Source organism: Macaca nemestrina, chromosome 19 (assembly GCF_043159975.1).
Source record: "Macaca nemestrina isolate mMacNem1 chromosome 19, mMacNem.hap1, whole genome shotgun sequence".
NCBI lineage: Eukaryota > Metazoa > Chordata > Mammalia > Primates > Cercopithecidae > Macaca > Macaca nemestrina.
In genome coordinates, this window is record NC_092143.1 from 63,795,439 (window position 1) to 63,814,166 (window position 18,728).

The following is an 18,728-nucleotide window of genomic DNA, read 5'->3' on the forward strand; positions in this document are numbered from 1 at the left end:
CATTTTTCATGAAAACTTAAGTTAGTGATGGTGACTTGTGGAGCCCAAAGACTATTTGGCTGTCCCCCAAACCCCACGCCTACTTGATAGTTCTTCAGTCACAATGAGCATTTTAATGGAAATGTTCAGTCCTTAGAAGAACCTAGAATGTGTATTATTTCGCTTTTACTGGACTAGACAAGTGGGATTTGTTTCTTCTACTCCAGTTATCAAAATGATTAACCCTTTGCCCTCTACATTCTAATTGTAAGCACTTGGAAACAAAGGGGTTGTTTGTACAAGATAGTTGGAAAAATGAGGCTTTATGCCAAGTGGAATGTTTCTCAGTTGAAGGAGGTAGCAATCATTGTACACACACTTTTTTTTTTTTCCTTGTGTTGCAGGCGTCTGTAGAGGCTTCTGGTGAAATCGCATTATGCAAGACTGGATTTCCTGAAGATGTTTACAGTGCAGTCTTGTCGAAGGATGTGCATGAAGGACAGCCTCTTCTCAATGGTACTATCTTAAAAGATACATTTGTACATGCAGTGTCCATGCTCATGAAACAAATTAGCCATTAGAAAAGTCTAAATCATCTCTACTGTATAACAAGTATGAATTTTTCACAATCACTATGATGAGACTGTAGGGACTTTATTTTAGGATTACAGAGGAGCTCATGAATCTCTTATATACATAATTAGAAGGCTCCTGATCTCTTGAAATCTTCAGATTTCTTCCGTTTTTAATTTACAGGAGAAATCGTTATGTAACTGATTATTACCATTTTTGTGTATACATTTTACTTAAAGAATAATATTTTGAAGAATAATTATGAAACCTCTGGTTCTAATGGCTTTAAAATTTATTTACAGGAAAAAATGACTTAGTATTTTGAATTAAAGGAAATTATGATATTATATTAGATAAAATGTGAAGCTTTAATATTTAGCTGAATTATAGTGAATGAATTTAACATGTAAAGTCTCAGTGCAGGAGTATGAAATTCATATTTTTGTTATGACATTGTTTATAGCAATTACTACAAAGCTAATTTAGTTGTAGCATATGTGAATTTCAAATATAGTCTCATTTCCCATTTAAATATGGATCAAGTTCATTATAGTTATCATATGGAAACTCTTGCCAATAAGTCTAGATAAAATCTGAAATAAAACCTAAGTATCAAAAGGAAAATTGAAAGCCCTTTCCTTTAGCTCTAATTGAAAGCAAATAAAATGTTGGTTAGTAGTATTTTCATGGACTTATTTATTATTACGCAAAATGTCATTGAAATGTGAAAGCAAGAAGAATTGATTAGTAAGTTGTATTTAAATTTTAATTCCCCACAAATCTTGCATATCTCTGAGGCTGTTTTAGAGAGCTGCTTTTAGAAAATCTGTGTAACCTCAACTAATTAATTTACACAGAGCTCTACCCCACAGCCTTAATTGAAGTGTCTCCACAGAACTGACAAACCTTAGTGGTATAGTACTTAAGACTACCATAGACAGAGGACTTTGAAATGTAAATGGCCTCTTCGCTACTAACATTCTTGGGTGCAGGTTATATTTTATTTTAATTTCTATTTAAATTAGGATTTGCTCACGCCTATGCTATCTTTCTGAAGTTGATTTTTAATTTTTTAAAGGCATGCTCTTGTCCCTGCCTCATTACCTGGTGTTTTAATGGGTGAATGTTTGAGTTAGTCTGTCTCAACACTGAATTGCTATCTCATCTGGTGGGTAATGGAGGTTTAATTTAAATCCGTGTACAGCCTTTCTTTAACTTAATATGGCTTTTGGAGTTCTGTGTGTGTGCCATTTTCTTTAAATCTTTAAATTATTACTTGGCACCCTAGAACTAGTATGACCTGTAAATGTGTATAAAATATATTGATATGATTCTGTAGAATAATTCAGACAGATAACAAAAAGTGGAATTGGTTGCGTTTCTGCAGCATATTTTTGAGATTCATTTTTAAATGGGTAATTTCATTTTCTAAAAGCTTATAATTTGTTGTTTACAAGTAAACACATGGTGTGTCACTAGCAACCATTGATTTAAGATTAATTACTTTGGCACGCTGAATAGTTTTGAAAATGATAGCTTGTTTTCACATTATTAGATAATGCTGGTAACAGTAGAAATTGGACATAGCTTTTTGCCAGTGTCTTTTTAGGATAACTAGAAACAGGATTTTTGCTAAAGTTGTAAATGTGAAAGATTGAAAATATTTTTTACTTTCTGCTCTAGCTATCACTGAGAAAAGTATGTATAATGGTCTGTGGTAGATTTTTGCAGTTTTGCTATATCCACTTGTTCCCAATTTTAGGTTTTAGCCTTTTTTTTTTTTTTTTTTTTTGACAGTTTCTCACATGACACCATTACTTTTTTCTTTATCATTCTCAGAATATGTTAAAGGATACCAGCATCTTAAAGCTCGAAACATACTGTTTAAAATATTGATTAGTAGAAAAAACCAACTTTTTGGAAGGAAGAAAATTTACACAGGCTTTTGTGGAACATCAGCATTTCTATTCAACACAAGCGTGTTATCTCCAGTTAATGTTTCTTCTGGAGAATTGCTACTTAGGATAATTCTAGGTTTTTACCTTTTATGTCTTTTTGGAGTTTTTAGTAGAAGGATAATCCAATGCTATAGCTATACACTGAAGCCAAATACCACACCATAATTATATCTGTGAATTCTGTGTACTGCAGTAAATCCATGTCCTATATATTTGCCACAACTGAAAGGGATATATTGCTAGGCCAACCAGAGTGATGACTTTTGCCATGATTTTGTCGCCTATAAGTGTTGAAGGAAAGCAGTAATTGTAGATAAGAGGTATGTGACAGTTTCCCAAGGCATTTACGTCATAGCATCTTCTACCATATATTGATTGACTTTAGAGTCCAAGACCCTGTTGGAATCATAACTCCTAACTCTGGATGCTTCCTTTAATTTCCCATTGATGGCATATGGGGACAGGATGACAATGGCTCACCAATATGTACGATATACTTTCATAGGATACATCTGACACACCAGACTTTGTATAAAAGTTTAATATGTGGGTGTATTGGTGCCATGAACGCTGATTATTTTTCCAACAATTAACATAATCTTTGCGAAAATGCTTGAAGAACATTGAATGTAAGGTAGAGACATAAGTTGATATTTGTCATGGTAGAAGATTATATAGAAGCAGCATGAAATGTGCAAACTGGACTGTGGTTTAAAGAGCATTCTCTCCCCCCCATTTCCCTTCTATTTTTTGCTGGTGTAATGAATTTTACCAAAAAATAACAAACTCAAAGAACTAACTGTACCCCTTCCATTTATCTTCTAGTTTTTAACCGTGTGGTTTTTGCAAAATCATAAAAAGGGTGTTTTGTGATCAACCTTTACATTTTATGTAATATCACATGAATAAATCCACTCTTTGAAGATAGTTCTGTATTTTAAAACATGGCTATATAGGCCTTTGTCACATTTTGTTAGCAAAACCAGATTCTGCTTAACTGTGCCTCTATTTTTGAACATACAGGTTGTTTCTAATTTTCCTCTCTTATATATAGTGCTGCTATGGAGATTCTTTTTAGAGATCTTTGATTTTTCTTTAGGAATTTTTTTGGGGGGAATTTGTGTTCAAAAATAGAATTACTAGGTCAAAGGGAATGTAGAGTTTGACAGTATCTTTTTTCTTTGCATTTTGTAGCATTCTTCATTACAAGGCTTGTATGTTCTTTTCAGCATCCTCATCACCATTTAATTTCATAATGTATTGTCATTTTGCTCTTTCCCCTCTGGTGAAAGTCATTCCGTTTTTATCCCGTGGCATATATATATATTTGCTTTTATAAATTAGGATCAATTTCAGTGGTTTAGGTAGTCATTTTTACTTGCATTTGTATATTCTGTTTTAAAAGCATTTATGGCCAAAATCTTCTTTTTAAAAATAAGCAAATTAGAGCTCAGAGATTATAGGCTTTTCCCGTGATTATATAGCTCTGTTTTTTTGTTTTTTTGTTTTTTTTTTTTAGTTTTACTTTAAGTTCCGGGACATGTGCAGGACGTACAGGTTTGTTACATAGGTATACATGTGCTGTGCTGGTTTGCCGCATCTGTCAACCTGTCATCTATGTTTTAAGTCCTGTATGCGTTAGGTATTTGTCCTAATACTCTCCCTCCCCTTGCCCTCCACCGCCCGACAGGTCCTGGTGTGTGGTGTTCCCCTCCCTGTGTCCATGTGTTCTCATTTTCAACTCCCATTTATGAGTGAAAACATTCAGTGTTTGGTTTTCTGTGTTAGTTTGCTGAGAGTAATGGCTTCCAGTTTCATCCATGTCCCTGCAAAGGACATGATCTCATTCTTTTTTATGGCTGCATAGTATTCCATGGTGTATATGTGATTATGTGGTTCTTTAAATTGTCAGCAGCAGATCTGGAATTAGAACCCAGGTTTCCTGATTTCTAATTTAGTTCTGATGATGCTGATGATAAAAAACTATTATGATATAACACAGAGAAGGGATCCAGCCTAAATATCCAGTTGTGTTATTGCCACTTTATTTTAGAGCAGGTCTTTATTCCCCATTTACCACCATGAGTTGTGTGTTAACTAGATGTGTTTGGGAATTGGGGAATATGTTAAGCAACTCCTTATAATTAAAAAGCATCTTTCAGTTATTATCACTGTTAGTATTTTGTGCACACCTGTTTACAAGCAGAAGAACCTGGGGCTTTTGAAGATAATACATAGTCCTTAATATTTAACTTACACTCCACTGACTAGGGAAAAAAAACCTCTTGTGGTAGCATATTTCTTGAAAATAAAATAACTGCAATCATACATTTTCATTTTGTCACTAGCAGTGTATCTAACACTATGAAATAACAACCACACTGTGACATTGCAGAGAGGATCCTGGGCTGTTTTTCGTGTAGATGTCAAGAGTGATATTCCTGTGTGTTTAGCATTGGTGGTCTGCATGCTTAGATATTTCTCTAAGTAAACTCCTCTGAATCTGGTCAACATAAATAGCAACCTGCAATTACCATGAATATTTTCAGTAATCCATTCATGCTCACCATCTCTGGGCAGCACATGATGATTATTTTCAACTAGATGGAATTTGATTTAGATTAGTGTGCTTACTGATTGAGGCTTGTCTACATTAATGTGGTCAGAGGAAGCTGCAGTATGGGATCTTAAGATAACAGAACTGAAGTACTTTTTATTAGTTTAGTAGGACTATCCAACTGTACAACTCTTCTATATTTTAATAATATGAATACTTTTGTATGATGTATTACTAAATTGGGAAAGAGACTTGAATTATCTGTTAATGAGCGCATGGCTTTTGTTTTTGTGTGTTTTTTTTATTTTTATACATCTTTTTTGTTATCAAATGTGTAAATGTTTTAAAATATTTGAAAGGTAGGTTTATAAACATCTTGTTAATAAAGCCAGCCAGGCCCTTGCGCTTTACAATTTCCAGTTGATTGTGGAAAATGGTACCAAGACAGAGATTGTTCTCTCGGATATTGATGATAAACTCTAAGGAGGAAAAAAATGAATTCTCGTCCTGCACATTCTCAGGGGCTGAGGACAGTTTTTTAAACCTTGGGGTATTTTTTGTTTGTTATTTTTTAAAAAAATAATTGAATATATGATAAGATCAATAAAAGAACCAAGAACTTTCCATACTTTTTTTTTTTTTTTTCTATTTCAATCCTTATTTTCACTGTAATCATTTAGACTTATTTAACACTTGGAATTTTTTTTATCCCTTTTGATGTATTTTAGGTCTAGTTTTCTTAATGCAGTGCAGCAAACTAAGATAAGCCAGTTTGGGTGGTCACTTTTCTATAAAGTCATTTTGTGGTTCTTCATAGCCTTCAGTAATTTGGACTAGCTGAGATCTTCTCCCTTTCAAACTTGGAACGAGGAGATACGTGTTTAAGAAAGCACGTCACAGCTCCACATCTATCATTGCATGCATACAGACGTATTAGCAAGCAGACACCCAAATGGTTTAAAACCTGTCCTTTTAAGATCACAGAGGCCGTTACTCTTTATCCTTTCTAGTAAACATCTAATAGGAAGTAGAAAAGAAGCTCAATTAAATAAGTAAAATGTACTGAATGATAGATGGTGATAAATGCTATGGAGAAAAATAAAGCAGAGAAGAGAAATAGGGAGAATGTGTGCTTTTGCATTTAAATATGGTGGTCAGAGTAAATGTCATTGCATAGGATACCATTGAGTAAGAATTGATGTTGGTGATGGTTCAAGGATGTTGGTGATGGTTCAAGGGCCTTACATATTAAAGGGAGAAGCATTGCAAAGCTTCTAACAGCAAATGCAAGAGGCCTGAGGCAGAAACGTGTCTGAGGTCGGGTGAGGTCAGATAAGTCATGGGTCACTTTGTGTGGGGCTTTGACTATGAGGAGCTAATGATCTATTGGAAGGCTTTCTGTAGCGGTAAAACATGATCTGACTTTCAAAACAGGATCATTCTGGCTGTTGTGTTGAGGAAAGAGCAAAATGACAAGAGAGGAGGGGAGACCAGGTATATTATTACTGGCCTAGTAATCTGATGGTAATAATAATCTGATGAGAGAAGGTGGTGTGGATCAAGGTGGTAGCAGTGGAATTAGAAGAAGGGATTAGATTCTGAACTTTAAAAAACAATACTTTATTGAAGTGAAATTCATATAACATAAAATAACCATTTTAATGTGAGCAGTATAGTGGCACTTAGTACATTCACAGTGTTGAGCAACCATACCTCTGTCTAGTTCTAAAATGCTTCCATCACTTCAAAGTAAAAAAGAGAAAACACTCTAGTCATTAAGCATTTTCCTTCTGATTTCCCTTCTCTGTGGTGTCATAAACCTTTGGTGTTTGGCTTCTTTCATTTAGCATAGTATTTTGGAGTTCGTTCATATACTAGCTTGTATTAGTACCCTGTTCCTTTTTACGCTGAATGTATTCCATTGTGTGTGTATATATATATGTATACTTTTCTGAGTTCCTGTTTTCTCTTCTTTGGAGTATATACCTGGGAGTAGAATTGAGGAATTAAATATTAATGTTTTTCTTTAACTTTTTGAGAAACTTTCAAATTGTTTTTCACAGCATGTGAACCATTTTGCATTCCCACTAGCAGTGTACAAGGATTTCAATTTCTCCACATACTCATCAACACTTGTTATCTTATTTTACATTTATTTTGATTGTATCCTAGTGAGTGTGAAATGGTACCTCATTGTGGTTTGATTTGCATTCCTCTAATGACTAATGATGTTTCATACCTTTATTTATATATGTATGTATGTATTTATTTAATGTATTTACATACATTATTTATATATGTATGTAAATTATATCTTGTTTGGAGAAATGTTTATTCAAATTATTTGTCAAGTTTTTAAATTGAGTTGCTTGCCTTTGTGTTTTTGAGTCGTAGGAATTCTTCATATATTCTGGATACTAGATCCTTGTCAGATATATGATTTACAAATATTTTCTCCCATTTCACAGGTGGTTGTTTTAGTCTTTTTGGACTACAACAAAATCCATAAATTGGGTGGCTTATAAATGATAGAAACTTATTTCTCATAGTTCTACAGGCTGAGGAGTCCAAGATGAAAGTGCTTGCAGATTCAGTGTCTGGTGAGAGCCTGCTTCCTTACAGATGGCCATGTTCACGTTGTAACCTCACATGGTAGAAGAGGCAAGGAATCTCTCTGGGTCCTCTTCTGTAAGGCCACTAATCTCATTCATCAGCGTAGAACCATCATGACCTAATCACCTCCCAAAAATTCCACCTCCTAATACTATCACATTGTTAATGAGGATTTCAACATTATGTAGAAATGTAGGGGGACACAACTATTCAGACCATAGTACTTGTCTCTTCACTTTCTTGGTAATTTCCTTTGATGCACAGATGTTTTTAATTTTGATGAAGTTCAACTTACTTGTTTTTTGTCTTGTTTCTCTTGCTTTTGATTTTGTATCTTAAGAATCCATTGCAAAATCCAAAGTCATGACGAATTACCCCTATATTTTTTTCTAAGAGTTGTATTTTTAAACACTCATATTTAGGTAAATGATCTATTTTTAAAATTGTTGTATATAGTGTTAGGAAGAGGCCTAATTTCATTCTCTGAATATGTTTGAAGATAGTATTGACAGAATATGATGGATTGAATGTGTATGTGGGAGAGACGGAGGATTCAGGGATGACTTCATGTGGCGTTTGAGCACTGGGAAGGATGTGACTGACTGATAGGACAGATCAGGAGCTTGGTTTGAATCTGTTGAGATGAAGATCAGAGATGTCAAGAAGACATTTGGATATGAGTCTAGGGTTCTGTGGAAAGGGCTTGGCTACAGAGTTGGGAGTACTCAATCTACAAACAGTAAGTAAAACCTTGACACTGGGTAATAAAATCATTGTGGAGCTGAATGTGAGGAGGAGAAGCCTAAGAAAGAAAAGAAACAGTTTGCATATCAAGACTTTGAGAACTCTAGTGTTAGGAAGTTAGAGTTAAGGTGAACAATAGAGGCTCAGTGAGAGTGATCAGTGAGGTAGCAGAGGAATCAGTAGGGTGTGATGTCTTAGAAGGTAAGTGAGGGAGTGTTTCACAGGAAAGGAGTGATCATCTGTGCCAAATGCTATGGAAGGGTCCACTCAGATGAGGACTGAGAAGTCACCACTGGATTTAGCAACATGGAGGCAGCCAGTGTTTTAGATAGAAACTGTTCAGGACAAGGATCAGAAGCTTGATTTGAGTGTGTTCACCAGTCAGGTGGAGTCTGGAAACTCAGTCTGGATACAGATTGAATTTTTCATTAAGAGAAAAAGAAGAAATTGGGTGGTAGTTGGTAAGAGAAGTGGAGTCAACTGAGGCTATTTGTTTTTGAAGATGAGAGTTAATGTGTTTGTGTAATGATGTCAAAGAATCCAGTGGGGAGGGAAAAAGTGATGGTGCAGAAGAGGGGAGACAGTTGTTAAGACAATATCATCGAGTAGGCTAGAGAATTAAGATCAAGGAGGTTTCAAAAATCTGCGTTTTTTAACACATCCCGCAGATGTTTTTATGTACCTGCATTTTTAGAACCACTCTAACACATTTTGTTGAGTCACTCCTAAAATAGTTAAAAACTCTTCATTTTATCTTGCTGATTTTATGTCAGCAGAAGGTTTTCTCTACAGAAATGGCAGAGAGGATAAAAATGAAAGCCTTGTGGTGTTCAATGATGTAAACAGCATTTTCATTGCTGTAGCATCCTTGACAGATGGTTTTCCAGTTTCTGCAAGAATACTACTGCCACTCCCTTCCCCCCAAAGAGGAGGAGATCGCTCTTTTACCAAGTCTTCCCCATCTTTGGAGCGCCCTCACTGTTAAAAAGTGATTTCTTAAAAAGTTTAACTGAAGCATACGTTTCTAAAATTTTTACCCACTGGTGACTTTGGCGTGACACAGAGCAAGTATATCCTTTTACTCTCGGAAGTCATTCATTTTATTATTTCTTTATTCAACAAGTAATGTTGAACGGTGATCATGTGCCAGGCCTTTCTCAAAGAACTGGGCAATAGTGGTCAGCAGACAAGCAAAATCTCTGTAATAGGAACTTGTGTTCTAGAGATCCTTCAAATACCTGAACATAATCACCTTGGCTCCTTAAATCTGCCCTGCACTGGGCTAAACATCAAACAATTTCTTCAGTGATGTTTCAGCATTCTTCTTTAGTCTTCCCTTTCAAATAGAGGAAACTGAGGTTCCCTCCACAACTGAGCTCAATGCTTTGTGGGTCTCGATGCCTGCTACAGAGGCATTCTTCTTGCCTTTGATGTAGATGCAGGACTTCTAGTGCAGCCCAGAATGGATTTGGCTTTGTTTATGGCTACATCATTCTGTTGGCTCCTGTTAAGTCTGTGGTTAACTAAAACTCTTGGGTGTTTTTTTCAGACAAACTGCTTACCATCTTACACTTGTAAAATTGATTTTTGAACATAAATGTTAGACCTTTCGGTTGATTTTTTTAAGGTCCTAGCTTCAACATTATCTGGAGACCCCACTGACAACCCACTCACGTAATAGCCCTAGGAATTAATGCCAGTACTTATTTTAAATCCTCATTTGAAGAAAGGGATATACAATAAAATCAACAAGTTTTAGATGACATAAGCTGTCAAACTGATGCTCTCTCTCTGTCTCTCTCTCTCTCTCTCTCTCTCACACACACACACACACACATCTACACACACACAGATTCTTTAAATCATTAAATGAACAAAAATTAGTCCATGAATTTCAGCCTACAGCAACTTTAAGACACATGTTAAGACTATGTTTTAATTCTTGGCCTATGATTTTCTTAAAATAGAATTCTTAATGCCAGGCAGTGGAGAAAAGGCCTACTGCAGATATGTGAAGGTATAAGTAATGGGATTTAGATCATTCCAGTTATGACTGCTTTAAATCTCTCCTGAAAAATGCATCTTCTTCTTTTTAACAAAAAAAAATAAAAATTATATATTTCTAAGAATGTATTTATCTTACTAAAGAACATCTATAGTTGTTAAAGAGTGTCCATTTCATCTTGAGGACTTTTATATCAATAGAGGGTTGTCTCCTAAACTTATAGAGCATAGAACAAAGATACACCCCTTATGGTGTTCGGATGTAATGAGCAAGTTTTTTTTTTTTTTTCCTTTGGCCTTTAATACCTTTGTGTTTTGAACTGTCTCTCTGCAAGAGTCTAAAGTTTGCTTTTTTAATTGTTCATTGTTAAATCTTTTGTAGATCACTCTGGTTGGGATTTGCTCACTTACAGGGAGAAAGTCACCAACAGCTCGATCTATTAATTTTCCCTCTTTAATGTGGATTAAGGTCTTTTTATGGATGCTTTCCTGTCATTTAAAAAAGATATCCCTTAGACTTCTTTCCAAATGGAATCATCTTTGAGGCTAATATTCATACTCTGTGTTGTATGAAGAATGAAACTAAGAGCGCCAGCCACTTTTGAAGATGTGTGTCTTTATACCCGGGCCAGTCTCCGCTGCACCTCCCTGAGAGCCAGTCATTCTTTGTAACAATGCATTATTTCACCTCAATTGAAGGTTTTCATTGTGTGAGGAAATATCCCTTCAACATATGCGCTCATCAGATTTTAATTGTACCAACTTTTAAATTGACTGCTACCTGATTTTATGCTGTTTATATGCCTTTATTTTTCCAGTTCAACTTTTTTTTTCTAGTGTTCTGTATTAAAAAGTGTAGGAAATAACTCAAAGTCCTCATGTTTTAATTCTTCTAACCCAATAGCATTGGTTTTCAAATTTTAGAGTGCTTAAGAGTTATTCAGGGGAAGCTTGTTAAAATGCAGATTCCTGGGCCCCCATCCAGAGTTTGAGATCTGGGTCCTAAGAAATGTATTTTCTCAAGTGAATTCCAAGTGATTCTGGTAGATTATTTCCTACTATACTTAGATATTTGACCTTAGTGTGCATTTCCACGACAGAAATACAGATTATCTTCAGTTATGTTCACTCTGTTTTTAGTCAACCATATTAGTCTAGATGGATTTTTGGAGGTGTTGTACTTTGGAGGTTATAAATTAAGTCTTCTTTCTTGTCTGTTTGTAGAAGTCTACTTTCTGTCCTTCGGTAGACATTACCATAATCTAAAACAGATACTGAAGAAACCTTTATTCATGTTAACAATTGATCAGAACATGTCTGTATACATTATTGGTACATTTTTGTTTGTTTTTAAATATTTGAATATTTATTTCACCAGATGCTCAAATAAGGAGGTGAGTAAACTCTGATAAACGTGTTTAATGACAAATCGCGATGAAGATTCTTCACTTTACTTGATGGTAAAAAAAAAAAAAAAATTTACAGCAAAGAACATGGCCCATAAGCTGTACCTCTCAGTTCATTCCTGGACCTGAAAGCTCCTCCTTCCTGACCACTTCATTAAACTGCTGATGTTATCATCTGACCATGGACATTTTTGACAAAGACAAATACTGCCTTTGATTTTCTTCTGACATCAGATGGCCTTCCTGATGTTCTTGACTTTAGCAACTTGTTGGATTGTATTTCGAAACCTTGTAAGTCAGGGCCAGTTCATTATTACTTTGTCTTTCATTTCAGAAGTTAACTTTAGATTAAGTATTCTCAGATTTGGCATGTATTGTGCATTTGAGAAAATGTTGATAAGGAAATTCTCAGGTTCTGGGAAGTCTTTATATTCTGTACATTCATTCATTCAACAGATACTTGTTTTATGTTTTGTGTAAATAAGTCACTGTGTATTACCTTGGAAAATGCTAGTGCCCAGCTATCAATTACTAGTTGTGGTAGTGGGGAAAATATGCATAATTTGTGGCAATCATTTAAATTTAAATGTCTCTTTGTAGAATTTCTGCATGGTTTTCAAGGCTTAAAAAATAATGGGCCACCTTAATGAAATGACCAGAGAAAAATCTCAACACAGATGAATATTTGTCCTCCTAATTTCTTTGTGAGTTTAAATCTTTCAGATTTTCACCTTATGCATGTATGCAATTATTCCTTCAGTTCAGTCACTTAGATCTGGTATGGCATCTTTGTTGACTTGTCATCTATGTTGATGCAAAAGACAAATTTATTAAAGCATCTCATTGCATTTATATTGTAGGAAAATGGTCCCTTATGGGATAATCTCACACTAACTACTCAAACTGATAAACCTAAGGTATGGTATTCTCACTCACTAATGATTAACAGATTAGTAGAGAGCATGAATTCTCAACTCATATTGGTACCCCATTGTCGTAGTTTTATATGTAAATGTCCTAAGGGTTTAACCCATCTCAAACAAGAATTATAATTTATTACTTCCTAAGCAATGATTAAAAAATAGGAAATGAAGAACAGATCCATTCTTCATTTGGCTGTCTGTTGATAGATCATCTGTCTGGTCGCACGTGGCCATTTCAGCAGTGATACTTTGATATTTCTAAGAGACGCTTTACCTTTGCCATTTAGATTGGTTATTTTAAAATGTATTACATTTGCATAGAATGTTATACTTCTTGAGCAATTTCATAAATTTTATTTAGCTGTCCCACACCCTATGAGTCAGGTAGAACAGGGGGCATTTCTATTTTCACATAATGCTGAGTCCACGGAGCTGAAGTGATTCACTTAGAATCATGAGATGAATACGTAGCCGAACATGGTCTGGATTATTGTGTTCTCACTTCTGTCCACTGTGGAGGGCCCTTTCCCTCCAGCCCATGACGTCGGCGCTTCTCAGAACAGCTGCTTTTGATCGAGCCTTTGGGTGCCTTCCACTTTCCCATCCTCTGCATGCCAGTACTCACTTGCTTATCTGGGTTTTTAAAGTCCGTGTTGCTAGTCAGGGCACACATTCATTTTCCCATCCTCTTTTCAAGAACGATCACAAAACTTTGCTTGGTTTCTCTGAGATGTCAGTAAGTGCACACTTACTCAAGTTTTGGTCCTGCTGCTGAACACTTTTTTTTTTTTTTTTTTTTGAGACAGGATTTTGCTTTGTCCCCTGAGCTGCAGTGCAGTGGTGCAAACATGGCTTACTGCAACCTGAACCTCTTGGGCTCATTCCGTTCTCTCATCTCAGCCTCCCAAGTTTGCTGGGACTACAGGCATGCACCACCATGCCCAGCTAATTATTTAATTTTTTTGTAGAGACAGAGTTTATGCCATGTTGCCCAGATTGGTCTTGAACTCCTGAGCTGAGCAGTCCTGCCACCTTGGCCTCCCAAAGTGCTGGGATTACAGGTGTGAGGCACCTTGTCTGGCTGCTCAATCTTTTTTAACCCTCATGGGTTCTGAGCAGTTTTTAGTTCTTTTTTGTGGGGGAAAGGTTGGGGGAAGGGGACAGGTAGTTGGTATCATCAACCATCTACCCAACATACTTTAAGCCACGAATGTTTTCTATTTAAGAAATATTATTATTATTGTTGAGATGGAGTCTCGCTCTGTCGCTGCTGGAGTACAGTGGCACAGTCTTGGCTCACTGAAACCTCTGCCTCCTGGGTTCAACTGATTCTTCTACCTCAGTCTCCTGAGTCTTCTTTTTTTTTTTTTAATTTAGTCAGGACTGTAGTAACACCATTATTGTTCATGGCAGCCTCAAGCTGAAGATTTCTTTTACTTTAGCTGCCTGTGTAGCTGGGACTGCAGGCGTGACTCACCATGCCTCGCTAATTTTTAAATTTTTATTTTAGAGATGAGGTCTTGCTACATTGCCCAGGCTCGTTTCAAAGTGCTGGGCTCCAGCCATCCTCCTGCTTTGGCCTCCCAGAGTGTTGGGATTACAGACGTGAACCACTGCGCCTGACCCAGAAATACATTCCTATGGATGATGATAGAAGACAAATATAGCCCTCATGAAGCAGCATCACGGTTTTGCAGTTTACAGGGGCCAGCAGTTGAATAGACACAAATACAGATATGAAGATATAAATCCTCTTTTTGCCCCAGAATACTTGTTGTTAAGAGCTAGCATATGAGAGCACTAGAAAGCAACAAAAATTCCATGAAAACAAATGAGATTTCATGGCTCTGTAATAATAGATTTTATTTATGAAGCAACTTGTATATGCCAAGTTCTTTTTTTTTTTTTTTTTTGAGACAGAATCTCGTTCTGTCACCCAGGCTGGAGTGCAGTGGCGTAGTCTCGGCTCACTGCAACCTCCGCCTCCCAGGTTCAAGGGATTCTCCTGCCTCAGCCTCCTGAGTAGCTAGGACCACAGGTGCCCGCCATCACACCTGGCTAATTTTTTGTATTTTTAGTAGAGATTGAGTTTCACTGTGTTAGCCAGGATGGTCTCAATCTCCTGACCTCGTGATCCACCCACCTCGACCTTCCAAAGTGCTCGGATTACAGGTGTGAGCCATCATGCCCGGCTTGCCAAGTTCTTATTATAAATTTTCTTTAGTTTTCAGCCCTGCAAAAGTGGTAATCCTGTGTTACAGGTAAGGAAATTCAGATGTAAACAGTTTTAAAGTGATTTACTGAAAGCATATCATTAGCAAATGGTCTGTGGGATTTCTTCTCTTGTTCTTTTTGTGACATAACATGCTGTCTCCATAGGATTTGCCTGAAAGTCAAAGTAAGTGAGGAACCAGATCAGACAGGTATTGCTGATTTCAAGAAGGGCAGTTTGGATGGATAAGGAAGAGAGATAGATAAGGAGAATGTGTGTGAAATTGTTTGACATGGGAGGAAGATTTTAATTGGCGAATACTCTCCCCAAATCTGAACTATTTGGTGAGACCAAGTCTTGAGGATGCTTGAGTGCCAGAGGGAGAATTAGAATTGGCTGATAGGGTGCGAGTTATCTAGACGTATGAAGGAGAATTAAGCAGTTATGGACTTGGGAGAGGACAGTAAGGATGAAGTTGACTTTAAAGGCCATAAGCAGTCGGTGAATAACATTTTGTGTGAAATCAGTTGCATAGTGGACACTATGGTGGTCTCCCCTGAGATTCATTTTTTAAATTAATATTTGGGTATCTGCTCCCTGCTGCTCCTGTGCCATCCATAGCTTTAGGACGGGCTAAGTTCACCTCTGGTTCTAGGGGTGAGGCCTCAAAGTCCTGTTCCTCTGACTGTAGCATAACCCCTTTGGATCAGGGAGATCACATTTAGGGAATTGTTGCTCCCTCCCACCCTTTGCCTTTGTCTTTTGCCCCCTTCTGTCCTTCCCTCCTCACCTCCTTCCCTTTCTCTCAGTGATTCTCTCCCTCCTTGACTGGAGACAGGAAAGCCAGTAATCTCAAGAATCCTTGTCAATCATCCACTTCCTGGCAGAGTGGAGAAAAGGAAAGAAACTGGCCCTTAATGAAATTACTGAGCTGCTGAATTAATATAATCCAGAAGCTTTTCCTATCCCTGGGCCTCCAGTCATGTTAGCTGATAAGCACCATCGATTGTGTAAGGCAGCGTGAGATGAGTTTCTGTTCCATGCAGTGAGTTGCATCCTAACTGACAGTGGGTCTCACTGAAGGTCTCAGTGAGGATGTGAGCACAGACTGCATAACTTTGGGGGAATGAGAGGCTAGTGTACATGGCTAAGGCCAGAAAGGGGAAGTATCACGTTAGAGAGAAATAAAAGGTGTTTCTTTTTGATCAAGGGGTCCATACTGCTGTGCTTTTCCGCTGAGCCTGAGATGAGGTCACCTTCGTAAGGCAGGGATGGTATCACATTTGCCCAGTATTCCCAATGCCTAGCACAATGCCTGACGAATCCTGGCCTTTTGATACTCATTGATAGCTTAAATGAGTGTGAACACAAGTTTGGATGTTTATTAAATAAGATGAAGGAGAGTAATATCTATTGCAGAGAATAGTATGGAAATATTTTTGATGACGTGCTTAAGTAATTTAGAAAGATGGGAATGGGATGCTAGCTTGCGAATTAGTGGAAAACAGTAGGTAAGATGAAATTTTAACTGAGCTGTAGGATCACACTATTTCAGGCCACACACACACACACACACACACACACACACACACACCACAAATGCTTTTTGAACAGTATCTTCTGTCTTTTATCCTTAATTTTCTCCCTCTCTCAAAATGGACCAATTTTCTTCTAAATGTCCTCCATAATATTTTGGTTTTCTCATAAAAATACAAGATGGAGAGTACAGGGAAAAGAAATCAAGGGCTTTTTCTAGGTCAGATCTTAATATAAAATCACCACCACAGTGATTGATGTTCTGTGTGAAGATTCTGTCAAATGTTCTGTAACTTGCCCAGATGTGAGGGAAGGTGGTGTCAATAAAAACCCATGGTGAGCTTGCACAGAGACCTTGCTACCTCTTTACTCCTGTGGCCTCTTTCTCACAAAGTTGGGGTATAACAATTACTCAGAGTGTTAGATTATTAAAAACTGACACAATATTTACTATCTGAGAATTGTTTTTTAGTTCCTAGCAGTTGTATTAGTATTTCTGAAAAAAAAATCAAGATGATGTAATTCTGGATTTGTGAATAGACCAGATGAAACTTCTAAGGGAGTTATAACTTTCAAATACTGAAGATCTTAAAATACCTTTTTTGCCCTTTTTGGTGTAAATTATTTTACCAACAAATTATGTGGTATTTATTGGTTCTACATGGCATTTGCTCTCTCGGATTTTTGGAACTGTTTATTGGTTATGTCTGGTTAGCCGAGGAAATGGTGTAAGGAGCTGTTTTCATCAATAAAAATAAAGATTCCATTGAATGGATGAGTGTGTGTGTGTCCATGCATGTGGTGTCTGATTCTAAATTTCTAATAAACTCTTGCTTTTTCAAGGGTACCTCATCAAAACTTGGGATTATCAAAACTTAAGTCTCACCCTCCTACAGAAATTTAATCCTTTTACTATTCTAGACCACTTTGAAAGAGGGGTGATTGCTCTCACAGTCTAATTCCACTTCAGAAAGTCTTGGCAGCATTACAGCCCTCTGTGCCCCTAAGGAGGTAACACAGTTTTCAACTTCAGTCACTGGGGACAGAGCCCAAATCCTCTCCCGCAGGGCTCCCTGGAAGAGGCCTGCTCAGCAGCCATGCGCGCCTCTGGATGTGCTCCATTTTCTCAGGACTTGTGCCAGTGAATTCTGGCTTCTGCATCCCAGCTAGGCTTGGTACGATGGTTTCGCAGGTGTCTCTGATTTGGAGTGGATATATGCCCATGTCTTTCAGAGCAGTAGTTGTCAGAATGTTATGTCAGAAATACATTTTACATCACGATACTACACTTACATAGCGAGACTTACTTTTGACTGTGATACACTCCATTTTCCACCCCATTCCTTTCTAAATTATAGCAATAATGTGTTGCTGTCTGCACTTTGAAAAGCATTGCCTCCTCCTTGCTTTCTTGGGTGGAGGGAGTACTTAGCCCCTGAGTCTCTCAGAAGCGTTTCTGTCTGTCCTATGGCAGTGTGGACGTCTGATGACCAGCCAGGACTTGCTCATGCCCAGAGTCCTTCTGTTAGTCCTGAGCCAACTACAAAATGATCATGATGCTTCTGACTAATATTTATGAAAACTGTATCCTAGATATGAAAATATTTTATGTGAATTAGTTTCTTTATGCTCTACAATCATCTGTGAGGTATAGGCATGGTGATTGTGTTATCTGTTTTACAAATGGAAACAGAAGACAAGAGAGGTTCATTCTTCTGCTAAGCAGGTAGCAGAGCAGGGACACTGTGCTTAATGTCACATTATTGCAACAATTCTGCTTTGCTGGCCTAATAACACCTTTCTTATATAGTTCTAGATGTCCAAAAAATAAGAAAGATCTATAAATTATGTTTGCTGGGACATAGACAGTAGAGTCATTCAGTCTTTTAACATTTAATTAACTAATTAATTAATTTTTGGAGATAAATGTATGATCGCAGATCACTGCAGCTGCAGCCTCCTGAGCTAAAATGATCTTCCTGTCTCAGCCTCCCGAGTAGCTGAGAATACAGACTTGCAACCACCACACCCAACTGATTTTTTAATTTTTTGTAGAGACAGAGGCTCACTGTGTTGCCCAGGCTGTTCTCGAACTCCTGGCCTCAAGCAATCCTCCCACCTTGGCCTCCCAGAGTTCTTGGATTACCAGTATGAGCCACGCAGGCCCAATTTTTATAAGTTATTTATTTGTATTTTCCAAGTTGTAGCTAGGCCTAGAGTCTA

General features: G+C 37.1%; 1 protein-coding gene across 2 annotated transcripts in view; it reads left to right on the forward strand.

The window, feature by feature from the left end:
• LOC105465484 (cadherin 2) overlaps positions 1-18,728 on the forward strand; it is a 249,105-nt gene that overhangs the window by 29,364 nt on the left and 201,013 nt on the right. For both annotated transcript variants that reach the window (XM_071085507.1, XM_011713937.3), the window contains exon 2: positions 384-495. In XM_071085507.1, the coding sequence (XP_070941608.1) occupies positions 384-495 (112 nt within the window). The remainder of the gene's footprint in view (positions 1-383; positions 496-18,728) is intronic.